Genomic DNA, 23,239 nt, shown 5'->3' with positions numbered 1-23,239 from the left:
GAATAAACTTAACCAAAGAAGTAAAAGATCTGTACTCTAAAGACTACAGAACATTTATGAAAGAAATCAAAAAGGAAACAAAGAAATGGGGAAAAACTCCATGCTCATGGACTGGAAGAACAAACATTGTTAAAATGTCTATACTACCCAAAGTAATCTACACATTTAATGCAATCCCTATCAAAACACCACCAGCATTTTTCACAGAGCTAGAACAAACCATCCTAAAATCTGTATGGAACCAAAAAAGATCCTGAATAGCTAAATCAATCCTGAAAAAGAAAAGCAAAGCTGGAGGCATCACAATTCTGGACTTCAAGCTATTATTACAAAGCTGTAGTCATCAAGACAGTATGATACTGACACAAACACAGACACATAGATCAGTGGAACACAACGGAAAACCCAGAAATGGACCCACAACTATACAGTCAACCAATCTTCAACAAAGCAGAAAAGAATATCCAATCAAAAAAAAAAAAGACAGTCTTTCAACAAATAGTGTTGGGAAAACTGGATGGCAATATGCAGAAGAATGAAACTGGACCACTTTCTTACACCATACACAAAAATAAATTCAAAATGGATGAAAGACCTAAATGTGAAACAGGAAACCATCAGCATCCTCGAGGAGAACACAGGTAGCAACCCCTTTGACCTGAGCTGGAGCAAATTCTTACCAGACACGTCACTAGAGGCAAGGGAAACAAAAGCAAAAAGGAACTACTGGGATTTCAACAGGATAAAACGCCTCTGTACAGCAAAAGAAACAACAAAACCTTTTAAAAGGCAATCCACTGAATGGGAAAAATATTTGCAAATGACATATCTGATAAAGGGCTAGGATCCAAAATCTATAAAGAACTTACCAACTCAACACCCAATAAACAAATAATCCAGTGAAGAAATGGGCAGAAGACATGAACAGATATTTTTCCAAAAAAGATACCCAGACGGCTGATACATGAAAAGATGCTCGATGTCACTCATCATCAGGACAATACAAATCAAAACCACAAAGAGATGCCCACCTCACACTTGCCAGAATGGCTAAAATTAACAACACAGAAAACAAGAGATGTTGGCCAGGATACAGAGAAAGGGGAACCCTCTTACACTCTTGGTGGGAATGAAAACTGTTGCAGCCACTCTGGAAAACACTATGGAGGTTTCTCAATAAGTTAAAAATAGAACTACCCTACAATCCAGCAATCGCATTACTAGGTATTTACCCAAAGGATACAAAAACACAGATCTGAAGGGAAGCAGGCACCCACATGTTTACAGCAGCATTATCAACAATAGCCAAGCTATGGAAAGAGCCCAAGTGCTCGACAATACACACAATGGAATAGTACTGAGCCATCAAGAAAAAGTTAAATCTTGCTATTTGCAATGACATGGATAGAGCTACAGTATTATGCTAAGTGAAATAAGTCAATCAGAGAAAGATAAATACTGTATGATTTCACTCACGTGGATTTTAGGAAACAAAACAGATGAACAAATGGGAAGGGAAAAAAGAGAACAGGGGAGCAAACCGTAAGATACTCTTAACGATAGAGAACTGAGGGTTGGTGGAGGAAGGTGGGTATGGGTAGGCTAAATAGGTGAACGGGTATTACAGAGGGCACTTGTTATGATCAGCACTGGGTGTTTTATGTAAGTGATGAATCACCAAATCCCCCTCTTGAAACCAGTATTGTACTATAAGTTAACTAATTAGAATTTAAATAAAAATTTGGAAAACAAAACAAAAAGAATATTTATATTGACTATGTGTTGAAATGTTAATATACTGGGTTACCTAACATATATTGCCCATTTCTTCACTGGATTATTTGTTTTTTGGGTGTTGAGTTTGATAAGTTCTTATAGATTTTGGATACTAACCCCTTATCTGATATGTCGTTTGCAAATATCTTCTCCCATTCCGCCCATTGCCTTTAGTTTTGCTGTTTCCTTTACTGTGCAGAAGCTTTTTACCTTGATAAAGTCCCAATAGTTCATTTTTGCTTTTGTTTCCCTTGCATCCAGAGACGTGCTGAGCAAGAAGGTGCTGTGGCCAAGGTCAAAGAGGTTTTTGCCTGCTTTCTCCTCTAGGATTTTGATGGCTTCCTATCTTATGTTTAGGTCTTCCATCCATTTTGAGTTTATTTTTGTGTATGGTGTAAGAAAGTGGTCCGCCAGGTTCATTTTTCTGCATGTCTCTGTCCAGTTTTTCCTGGCACACTTGCTGAAAAGACTGTCTTTATTCCATTGGATATTCTTGACTGCTTTGTCAAAGATTAGTTGGCCATACATTTGTGGGTCCATTTCTGGGTTCCCTATTCTGTTCCATTGATCTGAGTGTCTGTTTTAGTGCCATCAATTTTTTTTTTTTTTTTTTTTTTAAGAGAGAGAGCACGAGTAGGGGAAAAGGGTTGAGGGAGAAAGAGAGTCTTAAGCAGGCTCCATGCTCAGTGCAGAGCCCAATGCAGGGCTTGATCCCATGACCCTGGGATCATGACCTAAGCTGAAATCAAGAGTCAGATGCTCAACTGACTCAGCCACCCAGGCGCCCCTATCCATTCATCTATTGATGGACACTCAGGCTGTTTCCATGTCTTAGTTATTGTAAATAATGCTGCAATAAACACAGGGGGTGGTGTTGTACATATATCTTTTCAAATTAGTGTTTTCATTTTCATCAAATACCCAGAAATGGAACTGCTGGATCAAATGGTAGTTCTATTTTTAATTTCCTGAGAAACCTCCATACTGTCTTTCATACCACCTGCAGCAATTTACATTCCCAAAAACAGTGCACATGGGTGCATTCTCTTTTCTCCACATTCTCACCAACATTTGTTATTCTTGTCTTTAATGATAACAGCCATTCTAACAGGTGTGAGGTGACATATTGTGATTTTGATTTGCATTTCCCTGATGATTACTGATGCTGAACATCTTTTCATGTACGTGTTGGACATCTGTATGTCTTTTTGGTAAAAATGTCTATTCAGATTCCCTGCCCATTTTTAATCGGATTCTTTAGAGGTTTTTGGTGCTGAGGTGTATAAGTTCTTTCTGTATTTTGGATATTAACCCCTTATGAGATAATGTTGCTTCATTTTTAATACATTTACTTTAATGGTTACTTTCTACTAATGGCAAATGTTTTTCCATCTACATAGTCAATAATGTTTACATGGGTAATAATAGGAAGCTTCTTTTCGCAGTATGTCTGAATATGGTAAAAAGCACGTAGGTTTCTTAAATGAAAACTTTAAATGATAATAAAAATTATAGAGAGGGGGAGAAATCAACAAGGTAAGAATTAAATGACTAAAATATAGAAAACACTGATTAAGAACCAAAAATCACTGAGTTCATGACACTCACCAAAAAAAAAAAAAAAAAAAAAAAAAAAAAAGGCTGCATTGAGGGAAGAGAGTGCTGATGGTTAACCTGTTTTACAAGAATAAGATCAAAATCTTCTGAAGACTGCTGAAACATTAATGTAAAATACATGTTAACTGTGCTATAATTACTCCACATTGGGCATTAAGCCGAAGGAAGGAAGGAAGGAAGGAAGGAAGGAAGGGAGGGAGGGAGGAAGGAAAGAGAGAGAGAGAGAGAGAGAGAGAGAGGGAGGGAGGGAAAGAAAGAAAGAAAGAAAGAAAGAAAGAAAGAAAGAAAGAAAGAAAGAAAGAAAGAAAGAAAGAAAGAAAGAAAGAAAGAAAAGAGAAAGAAAAGAAAATAGCTAATTAGCAGACACTGGCTGTCTGACCCCAAATCCATTCTGAACACCCTTCTCCCCTACCACCTCCTACTACAAAGGATTCAAAAGCTAAATCCACACTCTCCCAGTTTTCTTTACAGCTGGGGATGGGGAGCATGTGACAAAGTGCCCGGTGAGTGGAATTTTCTTGGCAGGGGATATAGAGGAGGGAGTGGGAGAGTAGAAAAGATTTTCCTTTCCTTTGAAAAAAGGAACAAATAAGCTGATACTATCCCCTTTCCCTTTCTTCTTTCCTGAGGCTTTAAGGCAGTTAAGCATGACAGAAAGATCAAGAGAATCACAGAGATCCAACCCTAACATGGTTAAGATACTGAACTATCCTACTGCCACCCAGCTACAGATATCTTGTTATGTGTTTAAAAAAAATTCTTTTTTAAGCCATCATTAAGTCAGGTTATACGTTACTAAGGTAATATGATTAGCTATAAAGGACGTATAAGAAAAGGAAGCTTACTTCTTTCTCTTTCCTCTATTAGTTAAAGAGACAATGTGATAATAGAGTAGACCACAATTTCCAATGGAATAAAGAAACAAAGCAACCAAGAGGACTGAATCAAGCCTAATATGTTCACATTGATATTTTATTAATCTGGCAAGGAATTTTTGAGCAAAAGATATTAAAATCTGACCCCTGCCTATTTTAACTGTACATGGCCCAGCTCCAGCACTCTGTGAGAAGAGTGTATATAGCCTAGTGCCTGAAAATTCTAGGCATTTAATAAATGCTAGTTAGCTTCTCCTTTTCTCTCAGATTGCAGACAAAATATAAGGCTGCCCAAGGGCATTCATACTGTGTTTTTAAGCATTCACACAGTAGAAAGGACAAATTAGAATAAGTCTCCCATTCCTATTTAACAACTAAAAGAATCTTCTTGAAAGAATTTTATTCCCATTACAGGAACCCCAGCAGAAACTGTGTTCATCCAGTCGGCCAGATATTATCAGCTAATAATGAGAGAAACACAAGCGGATCACATTACTCTGACACCCAAACTCTCTTATTAACTTAAAGGGATGTGCTGGGACACCTGGGTTCAGGTCATGATCTCGTAGTTAGCGAGTTCGAGCCCTGTGCTGGGCTCTGCGCTGACAGCTCAGAGCCTGGATCTGCTTCAGATTCTGTGTCTCCCTCTCTGTCTTTCTCCCCCACACACACTCTCTGTTTCTCTCTCAAAAAATAAATACAGAATTTAAAAAAAAAATTTTTTTTTTTAAATAAAGGATGTGGCTGCCTACCATGCTTAGATCCAATTCCTCTGGAGAAATTGTAATTATTTGAGCATCAAAATGAATAATAATTAAATAAAAATAAAATCCATGAGTCCACTCTAAAATAAACAAGTAGTACACTGGTGATAGGGCAAGGAAAAGAGCAAATCTTTTACAGTAGATTGATATCTGTAGGATGAATCACAGAAATAGAAAAATCATTATTTTATAGCCATTATGGTAATAATTCAGGCAAGAATCATCAATAGATTTTAATATCATTAAGTAAAAAACTATTAGGAACTAGATATTTAATATTCAAGTATCACTCCAGATTATTAATTACAGAGGAAAAGGGGTATAATTTTTCTTTATAAGAAAAATTTAGCAGACACTGCCTTAACCAAATGGTCATACTTAACATTATCCATGATGGGACAAGTTAACATCATGTGCCCCCTCTGTTATGAAACACTGAGAAAGATACATCATTTATTTGATATTCTTGTCCAGATATTTAATCTGAATGAAGAAACACTCAGACAAATACAAACGAATGGACATCTTGGGGGGGGAAAAAAACAAAAAAAACTAAACTTGACTGAAAACTAAGGAAGGTCAAGGGCACCTGGGTGGCTCAGTCAGTTGAGCATCTGACTCTTGGTTTTGGCTCAGGTCATTATCTCGGTTTATGAGTTCAAGCCCTGCCTTGGGCTCCATGCTGACAGCACAGAGCCTGCTTGGGATTCTCTGTCTCCCTCTTTCTTTCTCTGCCTTTCCTCTGCTTGTGCTCTCGCTCTCAAGATAAATAACTTAAAAACCAAAAAACAAGGAAGGTCATGTGTGGCTTTTCCAGCCGACAGCATGAACTAGATGCCCAGCCACCAGCTAGCACTACCACCAGACACGTACACAAATAGGTGTGCAAAGGATTTCAGCCCTCAGGTTTTAAGTCTTCCAGCTGTGGTCCTAGATATCACACAGCACAAACTATCTCCTGCTCTGTTTGAATTCCTGACTCAAAGAACTGTGAGTGATAATATGTGATTATTACCCTTCAAGTCACCAAGTTTTAGGATAATTTGTTATGCAACAACAGATAACTAACATATACTCTAATAAGGTACAATCTCAATTTTCCTCGACAGTACCTACTTCACCTTGTTTTGGGGAACATTAAATGGGCTTATGAATGTCAAGCCTGACATGGTATGCTTCCTGCATGCTAGCTAGTATTAATAGAACTTCAACTGGCACAGTTAGAACTATGTTAGGGGAGTACGTGAGGTGCCTTAGGAGAGCACAAAGAAGGGTATTTGATATAGTCCTGAGGTCAGATGAGGTTTCTTAAATTCACCAGAAGATTAATTGGGTTAAGAAAGCAGTAAAAGGGGGCACCTGGGTGGCTCAGTCAGTTAAGCATCCGACCCCTCCAGTACTGGGTTCTGTGCTGACAGCTCAGAGCCTGCAGCCTGCTTTGGATTCTGTATCTCCCTCTCTCTCTGCCCTCCCCTGCTTGCACTCTCTCTCTCAAAAATAAATAAACATTAAAAAAAATTAAAGAGAAAAAAAGAAAGAAAGCAGTAAAGGTATTTCTGCCAGAGGAAACAGATTAAGCAAAGATAAAGAAGCTAGAAACAGCATGGTGTATGCAGAGAATAAGCTTTATATTGGCAGAATAAAAGAAAAGTAGGAAGTGACAGGGAACAAGGCTGCAGAGGTTGGGAGAGTCCAAATACACAGAGGACCTTGTATGTGAAGTTATGAACCCTATGAGAATGGATGTTATATAAGAAAGTGATACAGATTTGAAAGTTTAGGTATATGATCCTGCAAGGGTAATGTGGGAGAGCTCTGAAGGAGAAGGAAGAGGCAGGAGGCTAGTGCAAGAGTGCAGGCAAGTAAGAAAAGGTGTGGATGTGAACTACAGGGGAAATGGCCAGGCAAAACAGGAGTTGAGAAATAGGAAATAAAGATCAGGAAGAATTAATGACTGACTGGAGACTTGAGTGAGACAAAGGAAAGAGTCCAGGTTAATGTCTCAGTTTCTAAATTGGGTAGAGAATGGTACTTCCAATCAAAATCAGATAGAGAAAAAGGATCAGGTTTGGAAGAAAAGAATTTCGCTTCCATCTTGGTGAGGTTGGAGCATCTATAGAATATCCAGATGGGAATGTCTAACAAGAGGTTATATATTCAAGTCTAACATTAGGGGGAAAGGTCAAAATAGAAATACAGCTCTGAGAATCTTTAGTATGTAAGTAATTATTAGAATTATGAGAGAACCTAAGAATTGAGAGACAAAAATTTTGCTCCCTCAAGGGACATTTGGCAATTTCTGAAGACATTTCTGGTGGTCATAAATAAATGGAGGGATGGGGGGGGGTGGTTACTACATGTAGTAGGCAGAAGTCAGGAGAGCCCCCATACGACAAAGAATTATCTAGTCCAAAATGTCAGTAAGTCCCAAATCTAAGAACCCTGCTACAGACTAAAGAAAATCAGAATAAAGAAAACACCTTGGGAAAACAAATATTTAGGAAATATCCACAAGAAGGAAAAGTCTGAGAAGAGGTAGATCGAGAAAACTTACTGTCATGGAAATCAGAGAAGTAGAGAATTTCAAGAGGGAGGAAAATGTTGAATTCAGTAAGTTAGAGCCAAACAATAAAGATTTCCGAGTATCCACTGGGTCTGCAACTAGAAGGTCACCAGCGATTTTAGTGATAGGAGGGCCAAATTATAGTAGCACAGTAATAATAAGAGATGAGAAAGTACACAAAATAAATGCAGAGTCCTCTTAGGAAATTTTATTGAAAAAGAAAGGAAGTAAGATTGGGCAGTAACTAAAGTGATGTTCTCAACTCTGGCTAAAATCAGAATAACCTCAGAAGGTTTTAAAAATTACCAATGCCTGGATCTCACTCAGAATACTTAAATCAGAATCCCTGGGGACCGGGACCAGGCATCAGTGTTTCTTAAAATATCCTCAGTGACACTAATGTACAGCCAGTGTTGAAAACCATGCTGCGGAAGTGTGGGGGGGTGGGGAGTAGCAAAGGGGAAAAGGGGAGCAAGGAGAAGAAAATGGATGAAACTAAATCTCAGAAGAAGCTGGTAAAGAATGAATCAGAAACATGGGCTGGTAGAGTTACTTTGAAAACAAAGGATACCTCATCTCAGGAGACTGGAAGGAGAAATAAATATTAGGTACAGAAACTGGACACAGGGTTTTTGGGAGTTCATGTCTAAGGCCTCAATTTTCAAAATGAAGAATATAAGTCAGCTGCTGAGAATCAGCCTACCAGATGGGAAATCTGGAATGAAATTTGGTGAAAGATCAAAATATTTCCTGAGGGGAATGCAAATTAAAAGACTAATCAAAAGCACTGACAGTCTAATGAAGATTAAATATACTTTGCCAGTTGCAGGGGCATCGACGGGCACACTTAATGATTTTCTTCCAGCAGTGCTCAGCCATCCCCCAGGGGAGGAGCAAGGAAAAGCAAACCACAACACGGATCCAAAATTGGCAGTTTAGTGGGTGGGAGAAAAAAAAAGTGCATAGGAAGTAAAATTTGAGAAGAACTAGCTAGGTTCAACAATGCAATCCACACTAGGTAGAGCAGCTAAAGTAATCTATATGCAGTTTAACTGGCACAGATTTACCTCTAAGCACCATACATTCTTATAATGGTCTAAGATTTTTTGGTTTTCGTCCTAGACAATGCCATTAAATTAGATTTCCTATATTCTATGACTGTCCTAAGAAGAAATGTCTACAACTAACTTTGAAATTTATAAGATATAATATGAACTAATGGACAAACAGATGGATAGGTAGGTGATAAGTATAGTAAACTATTAATAATAAAACCTAGAAGTTGTGTGTATGTGTGAGGGAGTACAGGCTCTAGAACAGCATTGTCCAATAGGACTGAGATAATGGAAATGTTCTATGAGTGCTGTAAAATATGGTAACTACTAGTTATCTGTAGCTACTGAGCCCTTGAAATATGGCTGTGTGAAGAATTTTGAGTTTTATTAACTTTTAATTAATTTAAATTGATATAACCACATGTGGCTAGTGGCTGCCATGCAGCACTAGATTTATATATCCCTGGGTTCAAGTAAATCCTGGCTCTACCACTGATCCAGGTTATTTTATTTATCTGAGTCTCAGTTTATTCTTATATAAATGGAGAACAGCAATAGCACCTACTAGTCCATATGGATTAAATAAGATAAGCAGAGAAAGCATTAAGCACAGTCCTATGCATATGGCAAACATTTACAAAATCTATTATTCCTACATGAGATCAAGCGCCAGCATCTGTTTTGCTCACCACTGTATCTCCAGTGTCTAATACAATTAGACAAGACTCTGCATTTATTCCTAGTAAATTTCATATTAAGTCCATTGCTCCAACTTGCTGAGGTCTTTTTGAATCCTAATGTCACCCAATATATTGGATATCCCTCCCTCTCCATATCTTCTGAAATTTTGATAAACAAATGTATCACCTATATATTAATCTGAGACACTAATAATAAAATTAACCAGAGACCTATAGCATTAGTTTCATCATCCTTTAGTTTATCATCACTCGTTAACTGGTAGTAGTTGAGTAAAGACATTCAATTTAACTTCACCTTCCTTCTTTCTATAGATCTCCATCTTATCCATAAAGGTAAGAAGTATGAGAACCTATAAGGATTAGATTAAGCCAATACGTCCTTCACTGAAACTACCATTAAAGAGAACTTAAAAACACTCACTCACCCTTCAATAGCTGGGGATCTATCAGGACGAGTACTTCCCCGCGATCTATATCTTCGAGTCATTGGCAGCCGTGGAGGCCGACTTGGTCCCCAGAAGTCGGTATGAGTTTGGTGACCCCTCTCATTGGCTCTATTATCTTGGTCCAGTGGACTGCTACTTAGAAATGGTCTGAAGTCTGGGAAAAACATCGTGTGGTCCAAATGTTCCCAGAGCTAGTAAAAAACAGAAATAAAGAACACATTACTCGTTTCAAGATCAGAGGAAAGAGGAAATGGTAAGAACAAATACTGAAAAAAGAGAGGAATAATTTTTAACACTTTGAAATTAAGCAGCTCCAAACTAAAGAAGTATATGTTGGGGCGCCTTGGTGGCTCAGTCAGTTAAGTGTCGGACTCTTGATCTAGGCCTAGGTCATGAGCTCATAGTTCATGGATAAAGCCCATATCTGTGCAGATAGTGTAGAGTCTGCTTGGGATTCTCTCTCTCTCTCCTTCTCTCTCTCTGCCCCTCCCTGACTCGCATGCATGCTCTCAAAATATAGAAATAAACTTTAAAAAATTAAAGAAGTATACGTTTCCTCAAGTCTATGGAGGAGAAAAGAGATACCTTTCAAATGCAAGCATGGAGGCTGGGGTTTACATACTAAGAAACTTCATTTCCTTCATATAGAAACGAACCAAAAGCTGGACCCCTTCCTTAACACTGAGCTCATATCCACAGGCCTCTGACCAGTTCCCCTTCTGAAGTAAAAATGTGAGCCAGAGATGATCATGGACTTCTGTCCTAAGCATAAGCAACCATTTAGATCAATGTTATATTCTTCTATTTTATCACAAATGACATCCATATTTCTACTATATAATAATCTAAGATTTAAATAAAATGGCTATATTTACATACACTTGTAAAAAAGCACCGTCACCACAGAGTGGAGACAGAGGTCTATAAAATACTTCTCTTGGATCTAGAAGCTACATCAAAAAGGGGTATTGTCAAAGCTTTAACAAGACAGTGTAGAAATATCTGTTAAGACCGTTCTGTTGTATATACTTTTATTTTATCATTAAAAGGGTGTTGTTGGGGGTATAGGGAGAGGACTGGGGGTGGGGATGTGTGTTTGTTGGGTTTGGCAAAGGGATTATTCAACAAAGAGTGAATGGAAAAAACAAACCACCACTAAAATAATTTAAATTTTATTTACCTGTACACCAGATACTTTAAGAGTTCCATAGAACAACACTACTTATTTCACTCCATCCAACCAAGTACATAATCCTGGTCACATCCTGTCTTTTTGTTTTGTTGCAAAGTTTTAAATCAAACAGACAAACCTATATTTAATGTATATATAATAATAGGGAGACAAAACTGCTCGGCACATGACCTTAGGTCTTAAAATCCTCACAGCTCATCTCCAGACTAAACATTTCCTCCAGAGACCCATACTAACAACGGCCTCCTCTACAAAGGGTCAGCAGCACAGGTGCAAGTTAAAGCTGAGCTGATTCTCGGGGCGCCTGGGTGGCTCAGTCGGTTAAGCATCTGACTTCGGCTCAGGTCCTGATCTTGCAGTTCGTGAGTTCGAGCCCTGCGTTGGGCTCTGAGCTGATAGCTCAGAGCCTGGAGCCTGCTTCGGATTTTGTGTCTCCCTCTCTCTCTGCCCCTCCCCTGCTCATGCTCTGTCTCTGTCTCAAAAATAAATAAAAACATTTAAAAAAAAAAAAAAAAAAAAAAAAAGCTGAGCTGATTCCAGACCCCACTCTAGTCTCAACATACTCAATTCTTGAAATTAAACAACTCTTGATTAGGTTTGTCAATAATGTTATTTTTTGCTATTTTTTCCAGTTTACATTTTGCTTCTTGATTTTCAAAGATGTTTCCTTCCTTTTTAATTAAAAAATACACAATCAATGTTACAAAAATGTGAACGCAGGATATAAAATATGAAGTGCAATCCAGTCTCCATTCAGCCATGACCAATTCCTACCCCTAATTCTACTCTCCTACTCAGAGGTTACTTTGGTGTATAGAATTCCAATCTTTAAATATAAGTGTTCACACACACGCACACACACTCCCTCCCCCTCCCTCCCTCCCTCTCTCTCTCTCTCTCTCTCTCTCTCTCATTCAACAAATGTTTGTTTAGCATGTACTCTGTCCCAATCACTTTCTGGGAACTGTTAAGATGCAGAAATGAATAAAATTTTTAAAAGAAAAAAAAAGAACCTCTGCCCTAATGGATTTCATTTGTAAGTGGGAAAAGACACTACCCCTCCCCCCAAAGGAAGACAAACTGCAAATGTTACATAAGGGATAAAAGCCATGGAGGGGAAAAAAAGGCTTGCACTGACTTAGAACACACACTGTCATATCATTCTTTTCAACAGTAGCATAGCCTGGATGTTTTGTATTTTATCTAGTCTTTACCATTTTTACTATGATCTCTAGTATTTGATACATCTAAAATAACATAATAAATGAGGTATAAGAAAATAAAATATATACCCATGTAACCATCTCTTAGTTCAGGTCACTAAAGCCACCGAAACCCTGTGTCCCTCCCTGCCCCAACCTCCAGAGTTAACCACTACCCGTAATTTTTTTATCATCCCCTCTTCTTCATAGTTTCACTAGAAATGCATATACCCCTAATAACATGGGCCTTATGGATTATGAAAGTGCTTTATGAAAGCACTTGCTTTCTTGGCTGCACATGTTGGTGCATTCATTTTCACACACACTTTATACCATACTTTTTAAAATCTTTTCTCCTCTCAATAAACATCTTACTGTTTCCAGGTTTTTGCTATAACAGCCAGTGTGAACATTCATGTATGTGTCTTCGGCTACAGAGGCAGAACGGTCTCTCCGTTGGTAAGACATATACAACTTTATATGGTCTATACGTCTTTACTTTACAAGGCAATGCCAAACTGTCTTCCAAAGTAGTTGTGCCAATTCACACATCCACCAAGAGTTTCCATTGCACCAGATCCTGGCAAGCACTAAATATCATAGGTCTTTTTTCTTTTTAGTTTTTACCAACCTACTAGATTGAAAATGGCATCTCACTGTAAGATTTTTGTTTCTGTTTTTGTTTCTGGTGTGTAAGAATAAACAGGAGGGTTTGTTTAAAATGTATATTCTTTGGCCCTACTCCAGAAAGTAAATTCAATAGGTCTGTAGTGAGCCTGAAAGACTCCCTTCAGCATATCTTATATAGAAGGCCTATCTATTAGCAATGAACTCCCTGAAACGTTGTTTATCTGGGAATGTCTTAATTTCTCCTTCATTTTTTTTTAACTTATTTATTTTTGAGTGAGAGAGCGCGCAAGTGATTGAGGGGCAGAGAGAGAGGGTGAGAGAAAGAATCCCATGAGGGGCAGAGAGAGAGGGAGAGAGAGTGCAGAGCCCGGTGCACAAGCTCACCGAATGCAGGGCTCAAACTCACGAACCGAACTGTGAGATCGTGATTTGAGCCAAAGCTGATGCTCAACTGACTGAGTTACCCAGGCGTCTCTCTCTCCTTAAATGTTATCACTGCTTCTAGCCTTTAATATTAACCCAACCTTGAATTCTTAGGATGAACACAGTAGATTGCTGGACTCTATTCTGGGGTTTTCTCCATCTACAATCAAGTGAATTGGCTTCTGATTTTCCTTTTGTGTCCTATCCTTGTCTGGTTTTGCTATCAGGTTATCCTAGCCCCATAAAATGTAGTAGGAAGCATTCTTTCTTTCTTATGGAAAGCACAGAAATAAAATTACTGAGTATTTTAAATTTTGTTAGATAGTACCAAACTATCCTCCAAAGGGCTATACCAATCTATACTCCTACCAGAGTATAAGAGCTTACATTCTCCATACTCTTGCCAATACTATTTTTTAACAAATTTTTAAAATTTCTAATGTCCAATCTGATAAGAAAAACATAAATAAGATTTCTCTAAATACTAATGAGATAAAGCACCTTTTCATTTTAAATGCCATTTGTACTTCTTATCATATCAGATTTATTTCCCTTTGTTTTCTAGTGACAGCCCCCTCTGGTAAAGATCACTTGCTTCTAGTCTGAAAAGTGGTTTACAACACAAAGTTTTTCTTGACTCCAAATTCCAAGGTAAATGCAACATTTAAATATCCAAAACTACACTTGCCTTTAATAAGTGAAAAAGTATGACCCCCTCCATGTTCTCCAACATCCAACTCACATAAACTATAGGAAATGTACAGTTCCTGTACTATACGAATAAAATTCCATAAAGTTTGCTCACAGAAAACTCTCCAAAGGAAAAAACTAACTATGGGGGCACCCGGGTGGCTCCACTGGCTGAACGTCCGACTCCTGATTTCAGCTCAGGGCATGACCCCAGAGCCTCATGTTGAGCTCTACACTGAGCATGGAGCCTACCTGAGATTCATTCTCATTCTCATTCTCATTCTCATTCTCTCTCTCTCTCTCTCTCTCTCTCTCCGCCCCCTCCCCTGCTCAAGCACACACGCTCTCCCTCTCTCAATAATAAAACTAAATATGTGAAAATTTGAATAGAAGAAAAATCAAGCACCAAGACCATAATATCAATAATATGCATTGATAATTATATACAAATTGTTACCACATCTAACACATGTAAAAATTCTGAAGGAACCCAAGTTCAGAAGCAGCTTCAACATCAGCATAAGGCATTTTGTTACTTGTCTGGAAACCACAAATTAGTGCAAACAAATAATATCAATGTACCTGTCCCAAAATAATAGCGTACCCTGACCACAGAACACAGGATAAAAAATGCATTACACAAATGTATACCAAATCAACACCAAGATAAGAACAGTTTCAGGTCATTTGCCTCTGAGCAGACTTAGACAAGCATAAGAGGAAAAAAATAGCTCATATACAAAACTGGGTATTCAGAACATGGCTTACACAAGTAAAAACAGAGAACACTATTACAAAGTTTGGGTGAAACATTTAAAAGAATCACAGAGACCGTTTGTTTGACAAGTTTTGCTTGAAAAAGTGAAATGTTGGGGCACCTGGGTGGCTCAGGCAGGTGAGTGTCCGTCTTCCGCTCAGGTCATGATCTCACAGTTCATGGGTTCAAGCCCTGCGTCAGGCTATGTGCTGACAGCTCAGAGCCTGGAGCTTGCTTCAGATTCTGTGTCTCCCTCCCTCTCTCTGCCCCCTCCCCCACTCATTCTCTGTCTCTCTCACTCTCAAAAATAAACAAATATTAAAAAAAAATTTTTTTTAACTGAAATGTTATTATGAATGCAGGTAAAAAGACAATGCTTCTGAAAATACATGGACTGAAATATTTATGTATTTCAATACAAAAAAACAGGATGTGGGGCACCTAGGTGGCTCAGTCCGTTGAATCTCAATTCTGGTTCAGGTCATGATCTCACGGTTCAAGAGTTTGGGCCCCAAGTGGGGTTTGCTGCTGTCAGTGCACAGCCTGCTTCAGCTCCTCTGTCCCTCTCTCTCTCTGTCTCTCTCCCCCACCTGCGTGCTTTCTCTCTCTCAAAACAAAAACAAAAACAAAAAACAAAAAAAGGGGCGCCTGGGTGGCTCAGTCGGTTAAGCGGCGGACTTCGGCTCAGGTCATGATCTCGCAGTCCGTGAGTTCGAGCCCCGTGTCGGGCTCTGTGCTGACAGCTCAGAGCCTGGAGCCTGTTTCAGATTCTGTGTCTCCCTCTCTCTGACCCTCCCCCATTCATGCTTTGTCTCTCTGTCTCAAAAATAAATAAACGTTAAAAAAAAAAATTTAAAAAAAAAACAAAAAACCCAGAATGGGCAGTACTTTCCATTTAGCACAATCTGCTGTACGCTAACCATGATCAGATGAGCACCTCTTAAAATACTATGGTCTGTTCCTCAAAAGTTAAAGAGTTACCATATGACCCAACAATTTCACACCTAGTCATATACCTAAGAAAACTGAAAAACATATGGTCACACAAAAATCTGTACACAAATATTCATTATTCATAACAACTAAATAGTATAAACAACCAAATGCCCACCAACTGATGAATGAATAAACGAAATACTGTTTTGCCATACAATTGAAATATTATGCAGCCATAAAAAAATTGAAAAAAATAAAGTACTGATACATGCTACAACATGGATGAACCTTGAAAACATTATAAGTGAAAAACATCAGTCACAAAAGTCACATAATGTATGATTTATATAAAATGTCCCAAATAGGCAAATCCACAGAGAAAATAAATTGGTGGTCTTACCTAGGACTGAGGGAGCTGGGGAGAAAAAGGAGTGACTACTAATGGGCATAGGGTTACTTTTTGGGGTGATGAAAAAGTTCTAGAATTAGTGGGGATGGTTGTATACTATGAACATACTAAAACCACTGAATTGTACACTTTAAATGGGTGAATTATGTGGTATGTGAATTATATCTTAAAAAATACTAGTCCCACAGAGATAAATCAATTTAGAGTACAATTTTGAAAAAGTGCACAACTTTATGAAAATATTAAATCAAGATAAGGAATACAACCATCACCTCCAAATGTATTCTAATGCCCCTAGGTAATCCCTCCTCCTACCCCTCCCTAACCCTAAGCAACCACTGATCTTTCTGTGGTTTGTGTTTTCTAGAATTTTATATTTTCTGGAATTTCATTTAAAGGGGATATTGTGTATACTCTGGCTTCTTTTAATCAATTATTTTGACATTCATCCACATTTTTACATGTATGTATCAATGGTTTATGCTCAGAAGTATTCCATAATATGGTTACCATAATGTGTCTAACCTTTCACCTGTTGATGGACATTTAGATTGTTTCTAATTTTTAGCTATTAGAAATAAAGTCACTATGAATATTTGTATACGTATTTATATATGCAGATACATCTTTGAAAAAAAAAGCCAGCTAGTGTGTTTTCTAAAGTGATTGTGCCATTTTTATATTCAATTTCAGCTGTTCCACAGCCTCACCGAGTTAGTATGGCAAGCTTTTCAAATTTTAGCCATCCGGAGAGTTGTGCAGTGGTATATTTCACTGTTGTTTTAACTTGTATTTCCCTAATGGTTAATGACGTTGAGCATTTCTTTTTTTGATGTTGAGCATTTTTCTACATGTTTATTTGCCCTATGTACATCTTTTTTGGTGAAGATTATTTCATTTTAAGAAGTTCTTTATATAGCTGGATACATTTTTCTGCATGTTTATTTGCCCTATGTACATCTTTTTTGGTGAAGATTATTTCATTTTAAGAAGTTCCTTATATAGCTGGATACAAGTCCTTTATGAAATAAATAATCTGAAGATATTTTCTCCCAGACTGTGGCTTGTCTTTTCATTCTTATGAAGAAGAGTAGAAGTTTTTAATTTTGATGAAGTCCAATTTATCAGCCTTTTCTTTTATGGAGCATACTTTTGGGGTCATATCTAAGAAATCTTTGCCTAACCCAAGGTCATAAAGATTTTTTCCTATGTTTCCTTCTTCAAGTTATCAAAAGTTTTACATTTAGGTCTACTTTCTATCTTGAGCTCATTTCTGTATATGGTTTAAAGTATGTATCTAGGGGCACCTGGCTGGCTCAGTCGGTTAAGCGTCTGACTCTTGATCTTGGCTCAGGTCATAACGTTACAGTTCTTGAGTTTGTGCCCCATATCAGGCTCTGCGCTGATGGCAAGGAGCCTGCTTGGAATTCTGTCTCTCTTTCTCTCTGCTCTCCCCCCATTTACGTGCTCGCTCTCAATCAAAATAAATAAACTTTAATGAAGTATGTATCTAAGCTCATATTTGTGTACTGTGACTATCCAAATGTTTCAATACCATTTATTTATTTATATTTTTAATTTTTAATTTTTGAGAGAAAGAGAGAGAGCATGAGTGGGGAAGAGGTAGAGGGGCAGGGAGGAGGGAGACAGAGAGGGAGAGAGAGGGAGGGAGAGAGAGGGAGGGAGAGAGAGGGAGAGAGAGGGAGAGAGGGAGGGAGAGAGAGAGAGGGAGGAGAGAGAGAGAGAGGGAGGGAGAGAGAGAGAGGGAGGGAGGGAGGGAGAGAGAGAGGGAGGGGGAGAGAGAGACGGAGGGAGAGAGAGAGAGAGAGACGGAGGGAGAGAGAGAGAGGGAGGGAGAGAGAGAGAGAGGGAGGAGAGAGAGAGAGAGGGAGGGAGGGAGAGAGAGGGAGGGAGGGAGGGAGAGAGAGGGAGGGAGGGAGGGAGAGAGAGAGGGAGGGGGAGAGAGGGAGGGAGAGAGGGAGGGAGAGAGGGAGACAGGGAGAGAGGGAGACAGGGAGAGAGGGAGGGAGGGAGAGAGAGAGGGAGGGAGGGAGGGAGGGAGAGAGAGAGAGAGAGAGAGAGAGAGAGGGAGGGAGGGAGGGAGAGAGAGGAAGGGAGGGAGAGAGAGAGAGAGGGAGGGGGAGAGAGGGAGGGAGAGAGGGAGGGAGAGAGGGAGACAGGGAGAGAGGGAGACAGGGAGAGAGGGAGGGAGGGAGGGAGAGAGGGAGGGAGGGAGGGAGGGAGGGAGAGAGAGAGAGAGAATATCCTAACAAAGCTGCACACTCAGCGAGGAGCAAAACACAGAACTCGATCCCACAACCCGAGGATCATGACCTGAGCTGAAATCAAGAGTTGGACGCTCTGGAACCAGAAAAGGCCCTGAATAGCCAAAACAATCCTGAAAAAGAAAACCAAAGCTGGAAGCATCACAATCCCAGACTTCAAGCTGTATTACAAAGTTGTGATCATCAAGATAGTATGGTACTGACACAAAAACAGACACTTAGATCAATGGAACAGAATAGACAACCGAGAAATGGACCCACAAACATATGGCCAACTAATCTTTGACAGAACAGGAAAGAATATCCACTGGAAGAAAGATAGTCTCTTCAGCAAATGGTGCTGGAAAAACTGGACAGCAACATGCAGAAGAATGAACCTGGACCACTTTCTTACACCATACACAAAAATAAACTCAAAATGGATGAAAAACTTAAATGTAAGACAGAAAGCCATCAAAATCCCAGTGGAGAAAACAGGCAACAACCTCTTTGACTTGAGCCACAGCAACTTCTTACCTGAATGTCTCCAGAGGCCAGGGAAACAAAAGCAAAAATGAACTATTCCTTTTTAAAAGAATTTTTTTTAACATTTATTCATTTTTTGAGAGACACAGACAGTGCGAGTGGGGAAAGGACAGAGAGGGAGACGCAGAATTCAAAGCAGGCTCTGAGCTGTCAGCACAGGGCCCAACATGGGGTTCAAACTCATGAACAGTGAGAACATGACCTGAGCCAAAGTCGGATGCTTAACCTGCTGAGCCACCCAGGCGCCCCAAAAACAAACTATTCCTCATCAAGATAAAAAGCTTCTGCACAGCGAAGGAAGCAAACTAAAAGGCAACCAACGGAATGGGAAAAGATATTTGCAAATGACATATCTGATAAAGGGTTAGTATCCAAAATCTATAAAGAACTTATAAAAACCAACACAATCCAGTGAAGAAATGGGCAAAACATGAACAGACACTTTTCCAAAGAAGACATCCAGATGGCTAACAGACACATGAAAAAATGCTCAACATCACTCATCATCAGAGAAATACAAATCAAAACCACAATGAGATACCACCTTACAGTGTGGCTAAAATTAACTCGGGCAACAACAGATGTTGGCGAGGATACAGAGAAAGAGGAACGCTTTGCACTGCTGGTGGGAATGCAAACTGGTTGCAGCCACTCTGGAAAACAGTATGGAGGTTCCTCAAAAAGTTAAAAATAGATGGGGCTCCTGGATGGCTCAGTCAGTTAAACGTCTGACTTTGCCTCAGGTCATGATTTTGCAATTTGTGGGTTCAAGCCCCATGATGGGCTCTGTGCTGACAGCCTGGAGCCTGCTTGAGATTCTGTGTCTCCCTCCCTCTTTGCCCCTCCCTGGCTCATGCTCTGTCTCTCTCAAAAATAAATAAAGGTTAAAAAAGTTAAAAAAAAAAAAAAGTTAAAAATAGAACTACCCTATGACCCAGGAATTGCACTAGTAGGCATTTATCCGAAGGATACAGAAGTGCTATTTCGAAGGGGCACATGCACTCTAATGTTTATAGCAGCACTGCTGACAACAGCCAAAGTATGGAAAGAGCCTATATGTCCATTGACTGATGACTGGATAAAGAAGATGTGGTATATATACACAATGGAATATTACTTGGCAATCAAAAATAATGAAATCTTGCCATTTACAACAACATGGATGGAACTAGAGTTATTATGCTAAGCAAAATCAGTCAGAGAAAGACAAGTATCCTATGACTTCACTCATGTGCAATTTAAGATACAAAACAGATGAACGTAAGGGAAAGGAACCAAAGATAATATAAAAACAGAGGGAGATAAACCATAAGAGGCTCTTAAATATAGAGAACAAGCTGAGGGTTGCTGGAGGGGTGTTGGGTGGGGGGAATGGGCTAAAGGGGCAAAGGGGCATTAAAGAGGACACTTGTTGGGATGAGCACTGGGTGTTATATGTAAGTGATGAATCACCAAATTATATTCCTGAAACCATTATTACAATATATTTGAAAGCCTATCCTTTTTCTCCTGAATTGCCTTTGTTCCTTTGTCAAAATCAGTTGTCCATAGTGTATGTCTGTTTCTAGACTCTGGATACTCTGTTCTTCTGATCTATCTGTCTTCATGACAATACCACTGTCATGATTACTGTAGCTTTATAATAAATTTTGAAATCAGGTAGTATTGGTCCTCCAACTTTTTTCTTCTTTTTCAAAGAAGTTTTAGCTATTCTACATATTTGCATTTCCATGTGAATTTAGAATCTGCTTGTCAATTTTTTTAAAAAATACTTTTAATGTTTATTTTTGAGAGAGAGAGACAAAGACAGAGACAGAGCATGAGTGGGGGAGGGGCAGAGAGAGGGAGACACAGAATCCAAAGCAGGCTCCCAGGCTCTGAGCTGTCAGCACAGAGCCCAACACGGGGCTCAAACCCACAAGCCGTGAGATCATGACCTGAGCTAAAGTCGGACACTTAACTGACTGAGCCACCCAGGCACCCCTTTGCTTGTCAATTCCCATAAAAAAGCTGACTGGGATCTTCACTAGAATTATACTGAATTATAAATGACATCCCAACAATATTAAGTTGATCCATGAGTGGTACATATTTCTCCACTGGTGTTCTTCAATTTCTCTAAGTAACATGTTATAATTCTCCATGTTCAGATCTTAGACATCTTTCTGAAACTTAAAATATTTAATATTTGTATACAATTATAAATTATTTTTTAATTTCAATTACCAACTGTTGCTAATATGTAAAAATATATTTGATTTTTGTTTTTCTTATATCCTGCAACCTTGCTAAATCCACTACCTCTAACAAGGGCTTTCTTATAGATTCCATCAGGTTTCCAACATAAAAGACCATGTCAATATGTCTTCACTTCCAATGTGGATGCCATTTATATGTGTGTGTGTATCTCTCTATCTTATTACACTGGCTAGAACCTCCAAAACAACATTGAACACAGGTGATGAAGGAAGACATCCTGGTCTTGTTCCTGATCTTAGCTAGAAAACACTTTGTTTCACCATTAATTATGACGTTAGTTGTAGGATTTTATTAGATGCTCTTTGTCAGATTAAGGAAATTACCATCTATTTTAGTTTGCTGAGAGTTTTTATCAAAAATTAATGTTAGTGAGCATCTGGGTGGCCCAGTTGATTGAGTGTCCAACTTTTGATTTTGACTCAGATCATGATCTCACAGTTAATGGGATCAAGCCCTGTGTCAGGCTCCACCCTGATGGTGCAGAGCCCGCTTGGGTTTCTCCCTCTCTTCTCCTCTCTCTCTGCCCCTCCCCCACTCAGATGCTCACTTTCTCTCAAAATAAACATTTTTTAAAAATTGATGTTAGATTTTGTCAAATGCTTTATTTGCATCCATTAAGATGACTGTATGATAGTGTTACTATGGTGAATCATGTTGATTTTCAAATGCTGAACTAATATTCAAATTATGAACCTTGTATTCCTGAACTGAAATAAATCCCATTTGAGTATGATGTCTAATCCTTCTCATAGTGTTGGGTTCTATTTGCTAAAATTTTGTTTAGAATTTTCACATCCATATTCATGTTCATGAGGGGATATGTCCATAGTTTTTCCCGACTCATGATTTTTAGATATTAGAAACCTAAACTATATATTCATCCTGAGAAAGGTAGTAACTGTTATTAGCAAGTAGGCAAAGAAGTACAGGGATCTCACTTATCATGGAAATAAAGCTTCTACTTAGAAGTAAATGGAAGGATGAATAAAATTATTGCAAACCTCAAAGCTAAGAGGACAATTTAAAGACCTATACTTTAAAAGGTCTGTCTCCAGGAAATAGATTTGTTCAATAAATCAAGGAAAAATTAGAATAGTTTTTTTTTTAAGAATAATAAACAACAACAACAACAAAAAAGAATAATAAACAGGGCACGTGGGTGACTCAGCTGGTTAAGCAAGGACTCTTGATTTCAGCTCAGGTCATGATCTCGTGGTTTGTGGGATCAAGCCCGCTGTCAGGCTTTGCACTGACAGCTCAGAGCCTGCTTGGGATTCTCTCTCTCCCTCTCCCCAACTTGTGCTCTCCCACATGCACACTCTCTCTCAAAAATAAGTAAACATTAAAAAAGAAGAAGAAACATTAGAATAATTACAAGGAGCAGTAATTATGAGCAGAAAGAAAAGTAAAAAAAAGTGTGCTCAACCTCAAATCAACTCAGGGGTGTGTGGAATATAAGGCTTAAAAGTAAATGGATGGGGCACCTGGGTGGCTCAGTCAGTTAAGTGTCCGACTTCAGCTCAGGTCATGATCTCACAGTTTGTGGGTTCGAGCCCCGCGTCGGGCTCTGTGCTGACAGCTCAGAGCCTGGAGCCTGCTTGGGATTCTGCATCTCCCTCTCTCCCTGACCCTCCCCCACTCACACTCTGTCTCTCTTTCAAGAATAAACATTAAAAAAAAATTAAAAAAATAAGTAAATGGAAATTTGGGGCACCTGGGTGTCTCCACCAGGTGAATGTCCAACTCTTGGGTTTCGGCTCAGGTCATGATCTCATGGTTCATGGGATCGAGCCCCACACTAGGCTTCGTGCTGACAGCATGGAGCTGCTTAGGATTCTCTTTCAAAATAAATAAACTTTTTTTAAAAACAGTAAATGGAGATTCAGAGGTTTGTAATACACTGGCTGGGCAAGAAAAGGGCCCTCAAAAAGAAATCTTAAGACTATTGTTGCAACCACGACAAATTCCTAAATTTTACTAAAATACAGAACTCAAATACTATTCATAAAGAAAAATTATGATGTACAATCCCCTATCCCCCAGTAATATAAACACTGTCATAAATAATCTCTGGAAAGGCCCCTCCTCCCAAATGACTTTAAATTTACAGGCCATGGACTCTGGGCAACTGGCA

At 38.9% G+C, this 23,239-nt stretch overlaps 1 protein-coding gene across 2 annotated transcripts in view; it reads right to left on the bottom strand.

Moving 5' to 3' along the window:
- The window catches only part of RNF115 (ring finger protein 115), a 90,759-nt gene that overhangs the window by 30,982 nt on the left and 36,538 nt on the right, over positions 1-23,239 (bottom strand). For both annotated transcript variants that reach the window (XM_053890378.1, XM_053890382.1), the window contains one exon: positions 9,777-9,988. In XM_053890378.1, the coding sequence (XP_053746353.1) occupies positions 9,777-9,988 (212 nt within the window). The remainder of the gene's footprint in view (positions 1-9,776; positions 9,989-23,239) is intronic.

The sequence above is a fragment of the Panthera pardus genome, unplaced genomic scaffold (assembly GCF_024362965.1).
Source record: "Panthera pardus isolate Hobbes unplaced genomic scaffold, ASM2436296v1 HiC_scaffold_11, whole genome shotgun sequence".
NCBI lineage: Eukaryota > Metazoa > Chordata > Mammalia > Carnivora > Felidae > Panthera > Panthera pardus.
This window is presented reverse-complemented; position numbering and strand designations above follow the sequence as displayed.